Source organism: Oncorhynchus masou, chromosome 17, assembly GCF_036934945.1.
Source record: "Oncorhynchus masou masou isolate Uvic2021 chromosome 17, UVic_Omas_1.1, whole genome shotgun sequence".
Classification (NCBI taxonomy): Eukaryota; Metazoa; Chordata; class Actinopteri; order Salmoniformes; family Salmonidae; genus Oncorhynchus; species Oncorhynchus masou.
The window spans coordinates 32,779,452-32,800,652 of NC_088228.1; the positions used below are offsets into that span (position 1 = coordinate 32,779,452).

The 21,201-nt window shown below is 43.6% G+C and overlaps 1 protein-coding gene across 1 annotated transcript in view; it reads right to left on the reverse strand.

The window, feature by feature from the left end:
* Window positions 1–13,598: 13,598 nt before the first annotated feature.
* The window catches only part of LOC135558255 (uncharacterized), a 41,531-nt gene continuing 33,928 nt past the window's right edge, over window positions 13,599–21,201 (reverse strand). The window contains exons 13-24 of the mRNA XM_064991977.1: window positions 19,962–20,110; window positions 19,084–19,231; window positions 18,582–18,735; window positions 18,134–18,275; window positions 17,897–18,029; window positions 16,452–16,649; window positions 15,952–16,192; window positions 15,662–15,790; window positions 15,362–15,525; window positions 14,148–14,301; window positions 13,945–14,013; window positions 13,599–13,806 (exon numbers count right to left, since the gene is read on the reverse strand). Coding sequence (XP_064848049.1) covers window positions 13,652–13,806; window positions 13,945–14,013; window positions 14,148–14,301; window positions 15,362–15,525; window positions 15,662–15,790; window positions 15,952–16,192; window positions 16,452–16,649; window positions 17,897–18,029; window positions 18,134–18,275; window positions 18,582–18,735; window positions 19,084–19,231; window positions 19,962–20,110 — 1,836 coding nt within the window. The 3' untranslated portion in view covers window positions 13,599–13,651. The remainder of the gene's footprint in view (window positions 13,807–13,944; window positions 14,014–14,147; window positions 14,302–15,361; window positions 15,526–15,661; window positions 15,791–15,951; window positions 16,193–16,451; window positions 16,650–17,896; window positions 18,030–18,133; window positions 18,276–18,581; window positions 18,736–19,083; window positions 19,232–19,961; window positions 20,111–21,201) is intronic.

The window sequence follows — 21,201 nt, forward strand, 5'->3', positions numbered from 1 at the left end:
ATACAGCGACAAAATAAAATACCCCAACCACGCAGACACACCGTCAGCAAGACGCGTGTCGGATGTCACATTAACAACGAAAGTTGGTGAGTGCATTGCTGATCTTGTTTTTTTGCTTGATATGTAGGGCCTGCTCTCTCAGGGATACATTCTGTGATGATAATCTGCCCATAGCATTGTCACCGGCTTGATTATTCAAACAGTGCCATCCCTTCCACTCTCCTGTCTCACTGCGCCCCTTCTCAGTGAGCACCGCCATTTTTGCTCTTAGGCCTTTGAAGTGTAGGCTCAGGCTCAGGCTCAGAATCAGAATAATAGTTATCAGAGATGTCAAGATTAATGTGTACCCCACCATCGGAATCATTTTCATTCAGATTTTGTAGCAACGCTAATACAGCATGTGCATCCATTTGTCCTTGTCTTCTTGTCATTGTAAATTACGCACACTCAATGTGCACTCCAAGTAGGCCAGAGTCGACTGATAAGACTGCTTGGATTCAGTGGACCGATATACAATATTGAGATTATAATTCAAATAGATCAATACAATAAAACGGCCCGCCCTGTTCTTCATTGACCATTCAATGATTACACAATTATGCATCGTTCACTTCTCCTTGCTCATCAACTCAACCATTCTCAGCCGTTCTCCCATATCATACTTTAATATGTTTAAATTGGGGGTTTTCCACATTTTGTTACATTATTCAGCATTATTCTAACATTGATTCAATTGTCAGGTTGGATGGGGAGCATAGTAGTACAGATTTTTCAGGTCTCTCTAGAGATGTTCGATCGGGTTCAAGTCCAGGCTCTGGCTGGGTTACTCAAGGACGTTCAGAGACTTGTTCCGAAGCCACTCCTGTGTTGTCTTGTCAGCACAAGTCTGGTTCATCCTTGGGAGCAATTCCCAAACGCCTGAAGGTACCACATTCATCTGTACTAACAATAGTATGTACAAACACCATGGGACCACACAGCCATCATACCGCTCAGGAAGGAGATGCGTTCTGTCTCCTAGAACGAAAAGTGCAAATCAATTCCAAAACAACGTACTTTGGTGCGAAAAGTGCAAATCAATTCCAAAAAGACAGCAAAGGACCTTGTGAAGATGCTGGAGGAAACAGGTACAAAAGTATCTATATCCACAGTAAAATGAGTCCTATATCAACATAACCTGAAAAGCCGCTCAGCAAGGAGGAAGCCACTGCTCCAAAACACCCGTAAAAAAAAGCCAGACTACAGTTTTCAACTGCACATGGGGACAAAGATCGTACTTTGGCAAAATGTCCTCTGGTCTGATGAAACAAAAATAGAATTGTTTGGCCATAATGACCATCCTTATGTTTTGAGGAAAAAGGGGGAGGCTTGCAAGCCAAAGAACACCATCCCAACCGTGAAGCACAGGGGTGACAGCATCATGTTGTGGGGTGATTTGCTGCAGGAGGGACTGGTGCACTTCACAAAATATATGGCATCATGAGGCAGGACAATTATGTCAATATATTGAAGCAACATCTGAAGACATCAGTCAGGAAGTTAAAGCTTGGTTGCAAATGGACAATGACCCCAAGCATGCTTCCAAAGTTGTGGCAAAATGGCTTATGTTTCTGTTGATATTATGGAGATAATTTGGAAAAAAGTTTGGCGTTGTAGTGGTAGCATTTTCCGGTCGATTTCTCAGCCAAGCATGATGAACAAACGGGAGCTATTTCGCCTACAAAAATAATATTTTTGGAAAAAAGGAACATTTGCTATCTAACTGGGAGTCTCCTGAGTGAAAACATCCGAAGTTCTTCAAAGGTAAATGATTTAATTTGGTTGCTTTTCTTATTTTCGTGAAAATGTTGCCTGCTGCCAGCAGAGCCTAGCATAGCATTATGCCATGATAAACTTACACAAATGCTTGTCTAGCGTTGGCTGTAATGCATATTTTGAAAATCTGAGATGACAGTGTGATTAACAAAAGGCTAAGCTTGTGTTTGAATATATTTCATTTGCGATTTTCATGAATAGGAAAAGTTTCTTGGGGTATTTATGTCCGCTGCATTGTGCTAATTTGTTTGAGGCTATGATTACGCTCCCGGATCCGGGATTGCTAGTCGCAAAAGGTTAAGGACAACAAAGTCAAGGTATTCGAGTTGCCATCACAAAGCCCTGACTTCAATCCCATAGCAAATGTGTGGGCAGAACTGAAAAAGTGTGTGCCAGAATTCACCCAACTTATTATGGGAAGCTTGTGGAAGGCTACCCAAAACATTTGATCCAAGTTAAACAATTTAAAGGCAATGCTACCAAATATTAATTGAGCATATGTATACTTCTGACCCACTGGGAATGTGATGAAAGAAATAAAAGCTGAAATAATTAATTCTCTCTACTATTATTCTGACTTCTGATTTCACATTCTTAAAATAAAGTGATGATCCTAGCTGACCTAAGACAGGGAATTTTTACTCTGATTGAATGTTAGGAATCGTGAAAAACTGAGTTTAAAAGTAGTTGGCTAAGTTGTATGTAAACTTCCGACTTCAACTGTATGTTCTCTATGACAAGACAACCAGCCTAGATTGTGTTAATGGTCTGAAGAAGGAGCTCTTCTCCAAGAGGTCATTCTCTGCAACATTCAAACCGAACAGTGTACCAAACAAGCATTTGGTCACCTTCACCAGAAAGATTTGGATGGGCTAAAACAGTTGATTCCTGGACACATTTGTGGACACTCTTACCAGAGGCTGACAAAGTGATGTGTGGCTGCAAAAGTAGCCACTTTGTTGTCGGAAGTGTTGATGCAAGGATGCTGGATTGTCATGCATTGCATTATGACATTGTCCTGGCACATGTGAACAAGGGTCCTAAGTCTTTCATTTTCTTCACGAATCACAACGTAAGGAATACATTTGATGCATTTTTACTTGATTTCATGTTTTTTTATTAATGTAGAAAATGTATATTTATTTGACTATGGATTCATTACATCTCAATTGGCGACGATTTTGAATTCTGCTTTCTGGTTGTTTTTTGAAATGAGCACCCTTTCTAGGATGTTTTCATATCATCTGAGGAATGTTTGTACCAAATTGCATGCTTTTTTATCTGTTGCAATACAGTTTCCATGGTCAAATTCTGGCTATTATGGCAGCCATTTAAAATGTAGCAGTAACTCACTTCCTGTTCAATTTTGAAATGGGAAACCCTTCTGGGATGTTTTCATATCACCTGAGGAATGTTTGTACCAAATGTCATGCTTGTAACTGCTTCGTAAAGGGTATTTCTTCCCCTAAGGCCCTTGACTACTACCTGCTATAGCCCATTACTCTTGCCAACTCAGAAACAACTCTCTAGCCACTGTAGCTATCCAATAAAGTTTGTTTTCTTCAGCTGGCTGACAGCAGCTGCCCTAATCTATCAACTTTACATTCAGTACAGCCATTGTTACTGTGACAGTTGCATCCTCTTAACTGCATTGACAGATGCAATATTATTCCCATGGATACATTGGAGAAGTCGGTCTTTAGGTTTCAGATTTCATTTGGCAAGTTTTGCAATAGAATAATAGTGTTTGCACGTGAACAATGGTGCCCCCTACTGAATAAAGTACCCCAATTCACTGTAATAGACAAGAACTACTGTATGACTCGTCATTTTATGCTATACAGAAACATATATGTATTGAACATCAAAAACAGGAAATAACAGATATTTTCAACAACAAAGACAAAACCAGTGTGACGAGCCAAAAAATGATTACTCGTACTTGGCCAAGGCATCATACACAAAACAATGAAAAGTGCAGACTTGAGTAAGCCTACCTACTTAACCATTTCCATTCAGTACAGTGCAACGATGATCAATGAAAGGAAACAGTGCATCATTTCTATTTTTCATAGTAATAAAGGCAACAAGAAAAACAAAAACAATTTCTCTAATAGCCTAGAATACAGGGGCGGACAGTGATTTGGAGGCCCCTGGCAGAGGTCAGACAGAGACAGTTTTTTATTTTCACTTCAAAAAGTAGATTACTTTCAGATGTTCATACAAAAAAAATCCAGTATCTGCACTGGAGAACGCATCCAAGGGGTTGGGGGGGGGGTTTCTCCCATTCTTCTCTACAAATCCTCTCAAGCTGGGTCAGATTGGATGGGGACCGTTGCTGCACAGCTATTCTCAGGTTTGTCCAGAGATGTTTGATCGGGTTCAAGTCCGAGCTCTGGCTGAGTCACTCAAGGACATTCGGAGACTTGTCCCGAAGCCATTCCTGCATTGTCTTGGCTGTGTGCTTAGGGTCGTTGTCCTGTTGGAAGGTGAACCTTCACCCCAGTCTGAGGTCTTGAGTGCAGGTTATCATCAAGGATCTCTCCCTACTTTACTCCGTTCATCTTTTCCACCATCTCGTCTTGTCTCCCAGTCTCTGCTGCTGAAAAACATCCCCAAACATGATGCTTCCACCTCCATGCTTCACTGTAGGGATGGTGCCAGGCTTCTTCCAGACGTGACACTTGGCATTCAGGCCAAAGAGTTCAATCTTGGTTTCATCAGTCCAGAAAATCTTGGATTAGTGTCCAACGGCCTGGGCTGGGCAGAGAGATTCTGACTAGTGGCCTGACACTGGATTTGCTGAGGCAGATGGGGATCCAGGGGTGGCTCAGGTAAGTTGCATTCCAGTGTCTCACAGAGCCTTGAGGGCTTGAAGAGTAAGGCACCTGATAAGGCCATTAGGGTTGGAGTTCGAGGAGGTGTAGCTAAGTGTTCCACAGGCTCATTTCTTGCACATTGGGGTACAGGTGAGGTGTATGACCTTAAGCAGTTGTAGTGGATTGCTTGGGTCTCGGTAGTCTAGTCCAGCAGTTACCTGATCCTGTAGGTTCCACCAGGATCCTCTTCTGTAGATCCAAGGCACTCAGTGTGGTGAAAGCTTGTGACATGCTGTCATAGGGTTGTTAAGCCACACAAGGTTTCCTGGTTTGTAGGGGATGTGCCTGACATTTTTGTCGTAGTTGTGTTTTTGTTGTAACTGAGCATGTTCTCTGTTCTGTGCAGCAGATCCAAGGGCAGACTGGAGCTTGTGGGTAAATTGACCTACATAATCTGCTGGCGTTGTGGACGTGTGGAGGCTGTCATTCTCCCTGCTGTCATTCTCCTTTCTCGACCATGTGTCAGAAAGAAGGGGCTGAAACCAGTTGTAGAGTGAATGCTGCTGTTGTAGGCCAGGGCAACTTGGTTGAGGCACTCATCCCAATCGCCAGGCTGTTGGGGCAGTGTCTTGGCCAGCTGATTGATAAGTGTCCTATTAAATCTTTCCACCGTCCCACATTGTGGATGATAGGGGCTGGTCCTGGGACCTCATTTATAAAACGGGCTTATGATCAATTTTGATCTTAAGTATGACTTATGCAGAAAAGTAGTTATTTATTAAACCTTACTTTGACGTGGAAATGATCTTCTCACTATGCAAAGTCTAGACTTGACGTAAGTGATTTACCTGCTGGTTACATAGCGGTATTGCAGTTTGGGACATATGCATCCATGCCTGTGGTGAACTTTGCATTAGCTTTATGAATAATTTGTTAGGAATTATCAATTAAAGGTGTGAGGAATTAATTGCCAGACGCAAGGTGTTTTGAATTAAAAACAGGATGCGATGTTCTATAAATAGTGTGTCAAATTAGAAAAAAGTAACCATGGCTGTTCTTGTGTTGGAAGACTTTGAAAACCATGCTTTTTGCGCATGATGATCCATGGCCTATAAATCGCAATCATCTCCCAATAAATGTTCTGTTAGATTTATGTGCGGATTTAGCCCCTAAGTTGCAATTTGGCGCATGGCAGAACAAGGTCGGTTGTGGAGTGCACCATCGGACTGCTGAAGGGCATGTGCAGTCAATTTTAAGGTAATTTGAGATTTATAGATCACAGGTGTGTAAGTTACAAACAGGCTTCTTAGAAACTACGTAAGCAAGGTTTTTTATGCTCAGTATGTTGTATGAATCGAACGTAAGCACACTGTCAGAAGTGAACAGACAACTAAGTTCAAGTATAAATCTAAGAACATTTTTATAAATGAAGCCCCAGGTCTTTTTAACTCCCAGCAACTGGCAAAGACTCGGACAATGTCAGCCTTGAACTGATGTTCTTGGTCGGTGTGCAATGTCTCTGGTGTGCTGTGTTTCCTGACAAAGTTCTCGAAAAGACACTTGGCCACAGTTGTAGTGCACTGGTCTTTCATGGCGTAGAGGTTGATGTACTTAGAAAAGTAATCCTGTACCACAAGCACATATCTGTTGCCTCGGCTGGTGAACGGCAGTTCCAGAATGACGGCCGTGACTTTCTGAAATGGCTTGGTTGCTACCATGGTCTTCATAGGTGCTTTCAGGTGTGGTGTAGGAGCCCTCCTGGTGTCACATGGGATGCACTGTTTACACCATTCCCATATGTCATTCAACATGAAAGGCCAGTAGCAGAGTTGGTGAGCATGTTGCAAGACCTTGTCAGCTGACAGATGGCCTGCCAAAGGGTTACAGTGAAGGAGTTGGAGTACATCTTCCAGTATGGACTGAGGCACAATTACCTGATAGATGACTGACTTTGAGGCAGGATGGTAGATTTTTCAGCAGAGCTGACCAACGTTGAATATCAGCCTGTGGAATTTGTTTCAGTATGTTGGCCTGCGATGATTAATCTGCCAATGAGGCGGTTTCTGACCTTTTGTTCTCCAACTGATAACTTCAGCCAGGATGGTGTCCTGCTGCTGCTCTTCCCATAGGGCCGGTCCCGTATTGGAGCTTTGTGGACAAAGATAGAGGAAGCTTCCACCTGAGGTGTATCTGGTACTTGGCGGTACTCTGGAGAGGCAGGACGGTACTGGCGGTCGTTCAGGTGAGTAGTAGGCTTGTGATGGATGTTGAGCTTGACGGCTGGTGAGAAGCCACATGCTCCTCTTGCAGAATTATTGGATGGGATGGAGGTCCTGTTGGCCTAGAAGCCCAAACACTCTGTGAGGTTCTGTTTTTTCCCCCCGTAGCTGGCGTACCTCACTTGTCAGGCCATTCACATTGAGCGTCAGCAGCTCCACAGCATAAAGGAACTTCTCATCCGTGTCATTAGAACGAACCATAGCAACCTGGTCTGGGGCCGGTGCCACTGGTGGGTTCTCAGCATGTAGTTGGAGAGCTGCACGTGCTCTTCCACAGCGACTTGCGACGAGCAGCGCCTCTGATCCATTTTCATGAATTTTCACCTGCAAGGTAAGGTCCAATCCGGCCACAAAGCAGCAAAACTCCCCTTCTTGTGCTTTGTGGTCATAGTCTGGGAAGGACTCCAGAACCAGACAAGTGATGTCAGCACTGTACACATCCAAGCTCTCACCAGGCTTCCTAATGCGAGCATTCACAAATGTCTGAAAGAATGGAAGAGACTGCCTGGGGCCAAATACTTCCTTCTGTTTGGTCTTGACAACAGAGAAGGTCTTCTGAATGATTGGTGAAAGGCTGTCCCAGTAAAGGAATGCTGCATCAGCTAATCGTGTGGGTAATACTGATGCTAGCACAGAGTCCAACTCCACATCCGGCAGATTGTACATAGCTTGTACACCTACTTCAAGGCGACGAGACCAGCTAGCAAATGACTCAGTGCCATCTCCCTGGTTAGCTTGTGGTAGGTCAATTTTCAGGAGCCCTGAGAAGTCTTGTGGGGTTACAGAGTCATTAGCATTGTCCAAAGGTCCAGCTTCATTCACATTGACCCGAAATTCAGGATCATTGTTAGCATTGTTCAAAGATTCAGTTTCAGAGTCAGACATGCTGTTCCAAGAAATTAGCAAAAAGTTGCAAAAGTGATTTTGTTTGGGGGGATGGTTTTGTGTTTTTGCTGGTTATTTTTCCATGGACATTGTGGATACCTTCACCAGCTAGCATTAAGATAAAGTACTCTTCTGGACAGCTGGTAAGAACTAGCTATTTGCTTGGTCTGCGAGATTTTGAGGATTACTGCATTTTTGTCACGTTTGCCACATTCCAATACATACCATCAGTGTAAAGTAGTTAAGTAAAAATACTTGAAAGTACTACTTAAGTAGTTTTTTGGGGGGATACCTGTACTTACTTTACTATTTTTGACAACTTTTATCTTTACCTCACTACATTCCTGAAGAAAATGATGTACTTTTTACTCCATACATTTTCCCAGACACCCAAAATTAAAGTACTTGTTGCATTTTGAATTGCTTAGCAGCACAGGACAATTATCTAATTCACACACTTATCAAGAAAACATCCCTGGTCATCCCTACTGCATCTGATCTGACGGAATCACTAAACACAAGCTTTGTTTGTAAACTATGCCTGAGTTTTGGAGCGTGCCCCTGGCTATCTGTAAAAAAATACAAATAAATGGTGCTGACTGGTTTGCTTAATATCAATTTTTTTTTTTAAATGGTCACATGCGCCAAATACAACAGGTGTCGACCTTACCTTGAAATGCTTACTTACAAGCCCTTAAGTATATTTGAGCAATTATATTTACTTTGATACCTAAGTATATTTAAAACCAAAAACTTTTAGACTTTTACTCAAGCAGGATTTTCTTGGGTGACTTTCACTTTTACTTGAGTTTCTATCAAGGTATCTTTACTTTTACTCAAGTATGAAAAAAGTGTACTTTTTTCACCACTGATAAATATCGAGGGTCTGATTCTGGTGACATGACGATCTATGCTTGACTGCCGTTTGACTGCCGCAGATACATCATAATCTCATCATGTAGAATAAACAACCCGCACAGCATACCCGCACTGTATCTGCGCAAAAGGGAGGGCAGGTCTCAAGACTAGAGTATGCACATTTGCTATTTATCGCAACAGTTTTTGTAACAAAACTATCAGTAGAGTTGAAAATGCATTGGAAACACATTGAACTTTAGATTTGTATTCGGTATATCAAAACTTAAGTGAAAAAGTACATTTTGTGTGCAGTACCTCATCACACAATGATTTTTTAAATCTGCAACAAGTCCATTCGGTGGAAACATACCACTGATGGGAAAATGCACATATTTTCTTCATTCTAGAATATTTGCTTGAAAATCTGCTGCCAATTGGATGGAAACCGAAGGGGGCTCATCTTTGCATCTGCGCCATTATAGCGTCTGTGACGGCATGGGCAGCACCATTGACGTTATCTCGATGGTGCTTCTTCACAGTTGGCTGATCCTCCCCTGATGACCCGATTGGACATGACTCCAACCGGGTCATCAGGAGGGATCAGCCAATGAAGTTGGAAGTCCCGCCAGTTGACTACATTAAATGTGTTCTCACTAGTTACCACAGCTAAAGATTCAAACTTATCTATTTCGTAAAAATTCATGAAAACTAAAATGTGCTTTAAAAACACAACAACTTTAAAACAACGGTCGGACATCTTGGACGCAGTCACCAGTTCTTATTATAACTGTGGTTTGCATACGCCGTTTCGTGTTTGCCTCCATCTTGCTAGTTACGTTTTTACTTCGACTACTCCACCTGCGCACTATTAATGAGCAAGGGCGCAAGGAGCAATGTCATTACAAGCATGAGCAGCAGGAGGCTTTTGGGCATTCTACCAGTGTTGCAGGGGAAGTGGCTCTGCTTGGCTGCGACTAGTTGTGGGTGTGGAAAAAATCTGTTTTTGCACTACCACTAGTGGGGAGTGGAAATCTGCAGGCACCACTGTGGCCACAACCGCAAGAAACATAAAAAGTAATGTTGTGCGTGCAGCTGCCCCCGCATCACCGGGGGCAAACTACCTGCCCTCCAGGACACCTACACCACCCGATGTTACAGGAAGGCCATAAAGATCATCAAGGACATCAACCACCCGTGCCACTGCCTGTTCACCCCGCTATCATCCAGAAGGCGAGGTCAGTACAGGTGCATCAAAGCTGGGACTGAGAGACTGAAAAACAGCTTCTATCTCAAGGCCATCAGACTGTTAAACAGCCACCACTAACATTGAGTGGCTGCTGCCAACACACTGACACTGACTCAACTCCAGCCACTTTAATAATGGGAATTGATGGGAAATGATGTAAATATATCACTAGCCACTTTAAACAATGCTACCTCATATAATGTTACTTACCCTACATTATTCTTCTCATATGCATACGTATATACTGTACTCTATATCATCGACTGCATCCTTATGTAATACATGTATCACTAGCCACTTTAACTATGCCACTTTGTTTACATACTCATCTCATATGTATATACTGTACTCGATTCCATCTACTGTATCTTGCCTATGCTGGTCTGTACCATCACTCATTCATATATCCTTATTTACATATTCTTCATCCCCTTACACTGTGTATAAGTCAGTAGTTTAGGAATTGTTAGTTAGATTACTTGTTGGTTATTACTGCATTGTCGGAACTAGAAGCACAAACATTTCGCTACACTCGCATTAACATCTGCTAACCATGTGTATGTGACAAATAAAATTTGATTTGATTTGAAGTGACTTGTTGAGGAGCAGGGAACAGAACCGAAAACATTAAATAACAGGAACGAAAGTGATCCATTCATTCATCTGTTATTTTACCAGGTAAGTTGACTGAGAACACGTTCTCATCTGCAACAACGACCTAGGGAATAGGAGGAATGAGCCAATTGTAAACTGGGGATTATTAGGTGACCGTGATGGTGAGATTGGGAATTTAGCCAGGACACCAGGGTTTACACCCCTACTCTTACGATAAGTGCCATGGGATCTTTAATGACCTCAGAGAGTCAGGACACCCGTTTAACGTCCCATCCGAAAGACGGCACCCTACACAGGGCAGTGTCCCCAATCACTGCCCTGGGGCATTGGGATATTATTATTTTTTTAGACCAGAGGAAAGTGTGCCTCCTACTGGCCCTTCAACACCACTTCCAGCAGCACCTGGTCTCCTATCCAGGAGCTGACCAGGACCAACCCTGCTTTGCTTCAGAAGCAAGCCAGCAGTGGTATGCAGGGTGTTTCATACTGTTCCTGAACAGAACCATTATTTCAAAGGCATTGGGAACCTGTTAATAATGTTATTTTACATACCAGGCAAAAAAACGCACTACCAAAAGCCTATGCAAAGACCTCACTGTCACTCAGAAACGTATTCCAATGTCTGCCAGGTAGCTGGAAATCTTTGTCTGTACCTGCCCCTCCCCTCCGAATCATAGGCTACTGTACTGACATTACAAGTGTGATTCAGAAGATGGGGAGAGAGATTTTGAATTAGCGAGAGAAGAATGGATTAACTTTTTTAATGCTAGTTAAGAATCCTATAGGCCTAGTTATCACGTTTGACGTTGGATTTATTAACGACAAAAAGGTAAGACGTGTTTTTTATTTTTTTGCCGCTTTGCACACACAAGCTTGTTAGCTAAAAGGACATTCAAAGTTCTTCAATTTAAGCCGCTTCTCCTAGGTCTAATTCTGTGGACCTAATTCAGATAATGCATGTCATAACAAGATGCCCCGAACGTCAAGCCTCCTCCTCAATCCTCTCCTGCTATCTCCCTACCTAGGGTGAGCATTCGCAAAATTTTGCATCTTGCGCCATAGGCTATCTGTCCATCACGCATGTAAACAACTAGCTTGCTTGCTCTTTCTGAACTGATTGGTGAAGGAATTTCATGAGATAAATGTAAAAAAAAACTGTTGATTTCACTGTTAAACAACAGGTGTAGACTAACAGTGAAATACTAACTTACGGGTCCTTCCCAACGATACAGAGATAAAGAAATAGAAAAGTAAAACGTGTCATAAAAGTAATAATAAATACACAATGAGTAATGATAACTTGTAGTTTCTATATACATCACCAACCTCAAGACAAGCATACAATCTGTTGAGTCGTATGTCTCCAAATGTTTAATGTGGTTTTCATGTGGGTTTGTGTGTGTGTGTCTGTGTGTGACACTTGCTTGTCCTTCTTGGCCTTCTCCAGCTCCTCATACTGCTTGATGTCGTAGATGAGTGTGAAGAGGTCATGCAAGTCAACGATCAGGGGCTCTGCCTGCTATGGAGAGGGAGGGATGTGAAGGAAGAGGAGCACACACCATCTTCCAGACGACACACACGCAGTTCACAAACACTTGTGTCGCAATCCTAACTGTGGTGTCCCTCCTTCCCAGAGGCGTAGTCGAAGGCCCGGTGGTAGTTGAAGGCCTGGGTATCCTTGGCGATATAGGAGATCTCATCCACCGAGTGGTGATGCAGCAGAACCTGAACACACAGGGAGGAAGTGACATAAGTTAGAGTTAGGAAGTGATGTAGTAGATCTGCGAAACAGGGAAGAGGAAGTGGACTGATTTTATAGTTTAGTTAGATCCGGGAGTTTTTTCAGACATGTGACCTGTCTAGGAAAATTCCTACCACTTCACTGCTGAGCTGTTGTTGCTACTAGATGTTTCCACATCACAATAACAGTACTTACAGTTGACCGGGGCAGCTCGAACAGGGCAGAAATCTGAAGAACTGACTCTCCACCCGGCACAGCCAGAAGAGGACTGGCCACCCCTCATAGCCTGGTTCCTCTCTAGGTTTCTTCCTAGGTTCTGGCCTTTCTAGGGAGTTTTTCCTAGCCACCGTGCTTCTACACCTGCATTGCTTGCTGTTTGGGGTTTTATGCTGGGTTTCTGTACAGCACTTTGAGATATCAGCTGATGTAAGAAGGGCTATATAAATACATGTGATTTGATTTGATTAGTTGGAACAGTGGCATCCTATGACAGTGCCACATTGAATGTCACTGAACTCTTTAGTAGGCCATCCTACCGCCAATGTTTGTCTATGGAGATTGCATGGCTACGTGCTCGACTTTATACACCTGTCAGCAACGCGTGAGGCTGAAATAGCCGAATCCACTAATTTGTAGTGGTGTTCACATAGTTTTATGTGTATAGCGTATGTGTTGAGACTTCGGTGAGTGAAGAGCAATAGCAGGGTGGCTGAGACAGAGCCTGTCATACTGTTGTCTGATAGTTTCCACGACGGACAGACCTGGAGTTGCTGGAGCGCGTGGTCTTCCTGTCAGTCAGCAAGTAAGACATGCAGACGGTGATGTGATAACCCCCGGCCAGACAGGGGCGCCATCTACCTTGACTCCTACTCTCAGAAACAACGCTGCTGATGTCATAAGAAAGACAGGACACAACCAATTTCAACACTACAGCAGGAAGTGGGAGTCAATACCAACTATGTATGTTTAAGGGGTAAAGGATGTTACCAAATCTTCTGATCTGATGTGAAAGATGGCCAAAATTTTTGTGTTTAGAAATAAAAACAAAGTCATTCTCTGTTATGCTTGATCACCTCAGTTTTTCTCAATTGGCTTACACACATTTGTGTAATACAATTTGCAAATAAATTCATGAAAAATCCTGCAATGTGATTTTCTGGATTTTTAAAATCATTTTGTCTGTCATATTTGAAGTGTACCTATGATGAAAATTACAGGCCTCTCTCATCTTTTTAAGTGGGAGAACTTGCACAATTGGTGGCTGACTAAATACTTTTTTTGCCCCACTGTAGATCATTTTGTCATAAGAGAGTCAAGAATGCAAACATATCACAGGCACATTTCCAAGGGTGACATGAATTATCTTTATTTCAATCAAGAGTCCGGGACAATATCAGAAACAATCAGTAGTTTCCATCTGGAGTCCTCTGCAGGCTATGCCTCCGCTGCTAGGTGCAGGGTTGTTACACTGGCGGCTCCGAGTCTTAGACCGCTCCGCGCAGGGTGACCACGAACCCCAGCAGCTCCAGCTGCCGTCTATGCCTATATCTATTTGGGACAAAGCTCAAAAGGTTAAACCTCTCCAACAGCATGGAAATGGCAATATTGTGGAAATGAAATAGAGATGTCAAAGCTACAGGTGAAAGCTTTTATCGTGTAGGTTTGTGTTTTAATTAAGAGAATGACCTGGTCTTTGGGTGATCTCACAACCCAGTCCACTGTAGCCAGATGGACACAAACACTCACACCTGGTGCCTGGGGGGGGGAGAGGAAGACATCATCCTCATCATCACTATCATCATCATCTTTCGTAGTTTCATAAATCTACAAAGTATAGCTGGATCGGGGAGGAAGTCCTTTAAGCAGGGGGCTGGAGGGAGGGTGTTCACCTTTGAGAACAGCCAGTCCGTTGTTGTGGCAGGGGGCACAGCGGCAAGAGCTGCTCTCCTCCAGGTATTCAGCCAGGGCTCTCCTCAGGTTCTTCTTCAGCGAGTTAGCGCTGGAGAAGTCTCTGGCGGTCACCAGCTCATATAGCGGCCGCGTCTGTCACACAGACAACAACAACAATACTTTAACATCATCACAACCAGCTCAGGGCTGGAGTCTGACAGACTGGTAGAGGACACCTATAGAGGAACCTTTGGGAAATCTGAATGAGAGAGAGAGAGAGAGAGAGAGAGAGAGAGAGAGAGAGAGAGAGAGAGAGAGAGAGAGAGAGAGAGAGAGAGAGGTGCATGAAGAGAGTGATAAAATAAAGAGTAAAATAGTGAGTGAGATAAATAGAAAGGACAAGTCCCAGGTTGCTAAAGAGAAGTGAAAGAGAATAGAAAAAATACTAAAGTGTACTATAGAATACTACAGTACTTTCTATAGAATTCTGTAGTAAACTGTAGTATTTTGTAGAAAACTTTACTACACACTACAGTAATTACTGTAGTATATACTACATGACAGTATTACATTTGCATATAGCCTGTCCATTCCCCTCCCCCATAACCCAAATTGTGCCACCCGTAAGTGAAAAACCTAAGTATAGACAATATACTGTGTTCCCTACAGGTTATAAAAAAGATTAGCTCTGAACTATCCATTTAGACCTCAGTTCTCAGAAAATTTGCTCTTTCAGTATTTTGTCCAGTAGTTTTCTTTAAGGACAAAACCCCCACAGTTTTGCCAAAGATAATACAAAGAAAAAACTCTAGTAAATACTATAGTATTGTCTGCAAATACCCTACAATAAATACTACTGTACAGTATAAACACCACAATAAATACTACTGTTTAGTATAAACACTACAGTAAATACTATAGCACATACTAAAGTTTTTTTCTATAGTATTTACAGTATACAGTAAATTGTAAAAACCACAGTATACTACAGTCAAGTCTGCAACACTGCAGTAAATACTACAGCATTAACTTTAGACTAAAGTCTGCCAAAAACACTACAGTGAACACTACAGCAAAGTCTTCAAAAACACTACAGTGAATACTATAGTATTTAACCATAGTATACTATAGTATTTTTTCATGTGGAGGTAGAATGAGAGGGAGTGTATACAAAAGAGACTGAGATAAATGGAGAGAGAGACAGTATTCCCACCACGCTGCGGATGAAGTCAGGGTTGTAATGCACCGCTTCTCCCCACAGTCTCATCAGTTGTGGCGTGGGCAGCTTCTTGGCAGCCAGCCAGGTGATGGACTCACTGTCACCCCCCCGAACCACCGCGACAAAGTCCTCCACCATGCTGCCTTTCACTGTGTCCTCTAGAGGAGGAGGGAGACGGCGCGGAGAGAGAGGAAGATAGAGACAGTTAAAGAGGAGGAGGAAATGGCTATTTGTTCTACAGTACGAGACAGAAAGAGAGACCCGTGTTGCCGGTGATCTAGATCCACTCCTCACCTCCCATTTCATTGAGCAGACCATCACAACCACCTCCCTCGACTCCCACAGTCACATACACTCCCTTGATGTTTGCCCCCACCTTCAGACCTATCTGCACACAGTTCTTGTAGGCTTCCAGAGAATAATCTAAAATGGGAGTGGAGATATAGTAGAGTATTACTACTACCATTGTGATATGGTACTTTATTTCATTTGTCCATGGGTAGCAGCTGTGAAGTGAAATGTCACCCGAAGGCCCCGCAGTGCACTAGCCTATTTGCATGGAATAGCAAAGCATCGTCGGTCACCTGTCTTCTCCAGCTTCTCCTTGTCCAGGATGACCGTGTACTCGTAGTCTCCTCCCAGGGTAGCCTCTGTGATGTAATGGGTGCCATAGTCTCTGTAGATCTGTCTGTACTCTCCGTAGTTGTAGGACTGGGGCAAGGCACGAAGACGCAGGAAGAACTCCGGGTGCAGCATCAGATCCTCTGACTTCAGGATGTATCGGGCCAGTTGCAGCTCTGCCTTGGCCTGGACAAAGCTGTTTTCCTGTGGAGGGGTGGCGGGTAAAGGGGCGTGTCAGGAGGGCTTGGTTACTGACTGTGAATGACCCAAAACATTGATTTTGGGGTGAATTGTGCCTTTGTGTTGTTCAGAACATTGCAGATAGAAATGTAATAAATAGAGCCGGCTCAGTTCCCTATTATACAAGACAGACAATCATATCTGTTCTACACAATACATTTCTATCGGGAACATTCTGTAATGATGCTCTCTTCTGAACAGACCCCTAATGGACAACTCTCACCTTCCTAGAGGCGCGGCGTATTTTCTTCTCTGACTTGGAGTATTTGGAGTCAGCGTAGTTGAAGCCGAACTCGGCCACGCCCGGCACGGCAAAGCCAATGGACACCGTGGTCTTGGAAGAGCGCTCCGTCATGGTGTAATCGACAAACTCAGAGTATGACTCGAAAGACTGCAGCTTGAAGTCGTATGTGCCTTTGGTCTGTGGCAGACAAACAAGAGAAAAGTAATGTTTACATTCACTACAGGTCACAGTCACACACGTACTGTAGCAGCAACCCCGTTATGAATAAATGTATCCTCTGTACTGCTCTTAAAACACCTGAAATCATGAAGCATATTGCTGAGACAACATGTCTGTATTGTCCAGTTATATTAATCATTAGAAATGTGGTAGTGTAGAAGAAGGAAGGATGCATTTTAAGAGTATTCGATTAGGGCCCTTGCTATTGCTATAGGTTATAAGGCTTCCTACCTCCAGTGTGTACTGCTGCAGGTTATAAGGCTTCCTACCTCCAGTGTGTACTGCTGCAGGTTATAAGGCATCCTACCTCCAGTGTGTACTAAGCTGTGTGTACTGCTGCAGGTTATAAGGCATCCTACCTCCAGTGTGTACTGCTGCCACCTCCAGTGTGTAGGTTATAAGGCTCCTACCTCCAGCTGCTGTAGGTTATAAGGCATCCTACCTCCAGTGTGCTGCAGGTTATAAGGCATCCTACCTCCAGTGTGTACTGCTGCAGGTTATAAGGCTTCCTACCTCCAGTGTGTACTGCTGTAGGTTATAAGGCATCCTACCTCCAGTGTGTACTGCTGCAGGTTATAAGGCACCCTACCTCCAGTGTGTACTGCTGCAGGTTATAAGGCATCCTACCTCCAGTGTGTACTGCTGTAGGTTATAAGGCATCCTACCTCCAGTGTGTACTGCTGCAGGTTATAAGGCATCCTACCTCCAGTGTGTACTGCTGCAGGTTATAAGGCATCCTACCTCCAGTGTGTACTGCTGCAGGTTATAAGGCATCCTACCTCCAGTGTGTACTGCTGCAGGTTATAAGGCACCCTACCTCCAGTGTGTACTGCTGCCATAAGGCATCCTACCTCCAGTGTACTGCTGCAGGTTATAAGGCACCTGCAGGTTATAAGGCTTCCTACCTCCAGTGTGTACTGCCAGTGTAAGGCATCCTACCTCCAGTGTGTACTGCTGCACGTTATAAGGCATCCTACCTCCAGTGTGTACTGCTGCAGGTTATAAGGCACCCTACCTCCAGTGTGTACTGCTGCAGGTTATAAGGCATCCTACCTCCAGTGTGTACTGCTGCAGGTTATAAGGCATCCTACCTCCAGTGTGTACTGCTGCAGGTTATAAGGCACCCTACCTCCAGTGTGTTCTGCTGCAGGTTATAAGGCTTCCTACCTCCAGTGTGTACTGCTGCAGGTTATAAGGCTTCCTACCTCCAGTGTGTACTGCTGCAGGTTATAAGGCTTCCTGAACCTGACATCCTGGATGTAGTGAGGCAAGCAACTGCCTGCGTAGTATCTGTTGTCAATGACCACTCCCTCTAAATTACTGTTCAGTATGTTGATTCTACAGGAGAGAGAAAGGGATTCACTTTCACGTAATTCCAGCGCTGATGTCAATGTGTACGCCGAGCTCAAGTTTTTACTCGGCCCAGAGTGAACATGCCTCACCCTTTGGACAGGTTCTCGATGCCATGGTACTCCTGTGCCTCTTGCTTGCAAGCCTTGTTCACCTTCTGACAGCCCTTCTCATCTGACCAGTCCCCACAGTCATCATCCCCATTACAGCGCAGGTCTATAGGCACACAGCGCCCTGGGAAGACACACAGGTCACATCTCAAATCACACCACATTCCCTATGTGGTCCTCTAGTTTTGTTTCAGAGCCCTATACTGGCAGTGCACTTTGTGGAGTAACACTTTTCATTTGATATACAGCACTTTATTAAATTAGATTTTTCTACATCCACACAGACATCTAGAAGACATGCATGGGACTAAGCCATGTAAAAATAGCAGGCATATAGTTTTGAGATCAGAGGAGAGAATACCAGTGGTTAGGATTATTCAAATCAGGCTTAACGTTAGGGTTAACTTGATGGATTGTGTGGAAAGAATACCTGTGTAAGTGCAGAGGAAGCCTTCACACAGAGGTGGTTCATCATGTGTACAGTCGTAGCGAGATGGACTGCTACAGGGCTCCACCTCTTTGCCCTGGACATGACAGGGCTCCCCGCCAAACTGAGATGGCTGGACAAGCTTAGCATAACGATACTGGGGGAAGGGCGATGGAGAGGGGAAGGTGAGAGAGAATCAAAGACAATTGAAAACAATTCAAATTCTACAGTACAACACCTAAGTGCCCACTTACTGTACAGCTATTAGTCACAGAAAGGCTGCATTACCCAGTCTGTGCACAGCATGTGAAATACATCCCATGTCCGTTATGATATCAGAACTATCTTTTCACTCTCTCTTTATCCGTGTCAAGTGGATTACAGACAGCAACCTGTGCCACTTATGCTATACTCTCCACTAACAGGTTTTATCTACCACCCTCCTCCTCATCATCATCATCATCATCATCATCATCCATTTCTTCCTCCTCCTGCTAATATTTACCCTCTTCTTCCTGCAGACATCGCAGCGCGTCCAGGAGGACCACTCTGATTGTACACAGTCCACCGGCTGCACGGCGACCTGAGTCCCCAGAGACCGAGCCTCACGGACGCCACTGGGCTCCTCGCCACTGCCGGCTATGGCAACATCACTGAAACATAGGTCACCATAACTCACAGCTCACCGCACTGCATCAGCCGTGTTATATTAGTCAAGCAAGGCCGTATTATATTAGTCAAGCAGGGTATGGCGGGAGGACTCATCTGTGTGTTGATGTGATAGAAAATCATTACGGTTTCAAAAAGGTGGACTTCTTTGAAGAAATATGCACACACGCACACGCACACACACACACCTTGTGGGGACACACAATTCAGCCACATTCAAAATCATATATTCCCTAAACCGAACCTTAACCTTAACCCTAAAACCTAACCTTAAACAATACCCTAGCTCCTAACCACAACCCTAAAACTAAACCTAGCTCCTAACCCTGATTCTAACTTTAACCCTAAACCCCCTAGAAACAGCATTTGACATTGTGGGGACTAACAAAATGTCCCCAGTTTGTTTGTTTGTTAGTTTACTATTCTTGTGGGAACTTCTGCACGCGCACACACACCATTTTCTATTCTCAATTGACTTGTGCATTGATTTAAACAACCAACAATTTAAATCCAGAATAATGTCCCCTCCCGTTGTACAAGGCATCCATCTAAAACCTTACCCATAAAACCTTACCCAGTCATTGCAGTACACCCATAAGTGTACTGCAATGAACCTCACATTAAGTCATACAATGTCTGGTATTGACGCTTGTCGAGGACAGCCATTGCCCTTGAATCTCTATCTTCCACACACAGACTGAATTAAGGTCTTACCGGAGTAGGAGCAAGCACAATGCAGCACAGAGAAGGCCGTAGCCTAGGCCAACGGTAGGCTTCAACAAGGACACAGAGAGCATGGTAGTTGTGGTGGATCTGAAAAATCTCCTATAAGACGGACGCACAGACCTGACGAGACAACAGTGTGTTCAGCTGTGTGTGTGTGTGTGTGTGTGTGTGTGTGTGTGTGTGTGTGTGTGTGTGTGTGTGTGTGTGTGTGTGTGTGTGTGTGTGTGTGTGTGTGTGTGTGCGTGTACTTATGCATGTGTGTGTGTGTACATGTGTGTTTGTCCGTGCGTGTGTGTGTGTTCAGGTATCTCTGCCTGTGTGTAAACACACACTGATCAATACAAGCGGGGGCATGGACTCAATGTTAGGTTCAGACCGTGAGTCTGTTACGGGAATCTCCACTTTCATAAGTCAGGTATTAGGAAACTCAAAGCACACAGATCATGTTTGGTGTACAGTACATTATGTTGGTCTGCAGATCTCCCAAACTGTTTGTTTACCTTCTTTGACCTTAATCAAATTACCCTTGACAGAAACATCAGCTCCACTCCACACAATATGGAGTGATTGCTTATAAATGTAAAAACAAAAAGCTATTTGAAATAGATTGAGGTCAACTTCAGTTAAAATGCTTCATGTAGGTTTGTGTTGGTGGATATATGCCATTAACAACACACAATTACAGAGTCATGTACGGTTGGCAGAAACATGGTAGAAAACCTTTTAAAATGGAGGAGGTACTATCTCAACAGCATTAAGAATGACCTCGTTTCCATTCTCCATTTCAAAAAGCTTTCTTCTGGATGTGCTGACTGGACAGGGCCCAGGTAATAGCAAGAACACAGCCCCCTCTGTTGGATCCATTGAGTTGAACAAAATACATGCAGGACTTATTTCAGGGTCGCTGAAATGACCAGATGTTTTCTTAGAAAGCACACCGTGAAATGGTAATTCGACAGCAATATCCTATGAATGACCAATTTTTGTTGCGGTACCCATTGTCAATGGCTGACGCAACATACAAAGTTCAGGAGAAAACGGTGAATCACATGATCTTTTATTTGTGACTGAACAGTGGGCATGAGTAGTACAGTAGATGGGACGAAATATACGTACAAAAAGTCCTCTTTCGCTTTTCAAGACCGTTTTGGGATTCATAAATAAAATGGGACCATTTCGCTTAGCTTTTTCTTAGACGAGCAGGGTTACAGTTATTATCATCATAGTC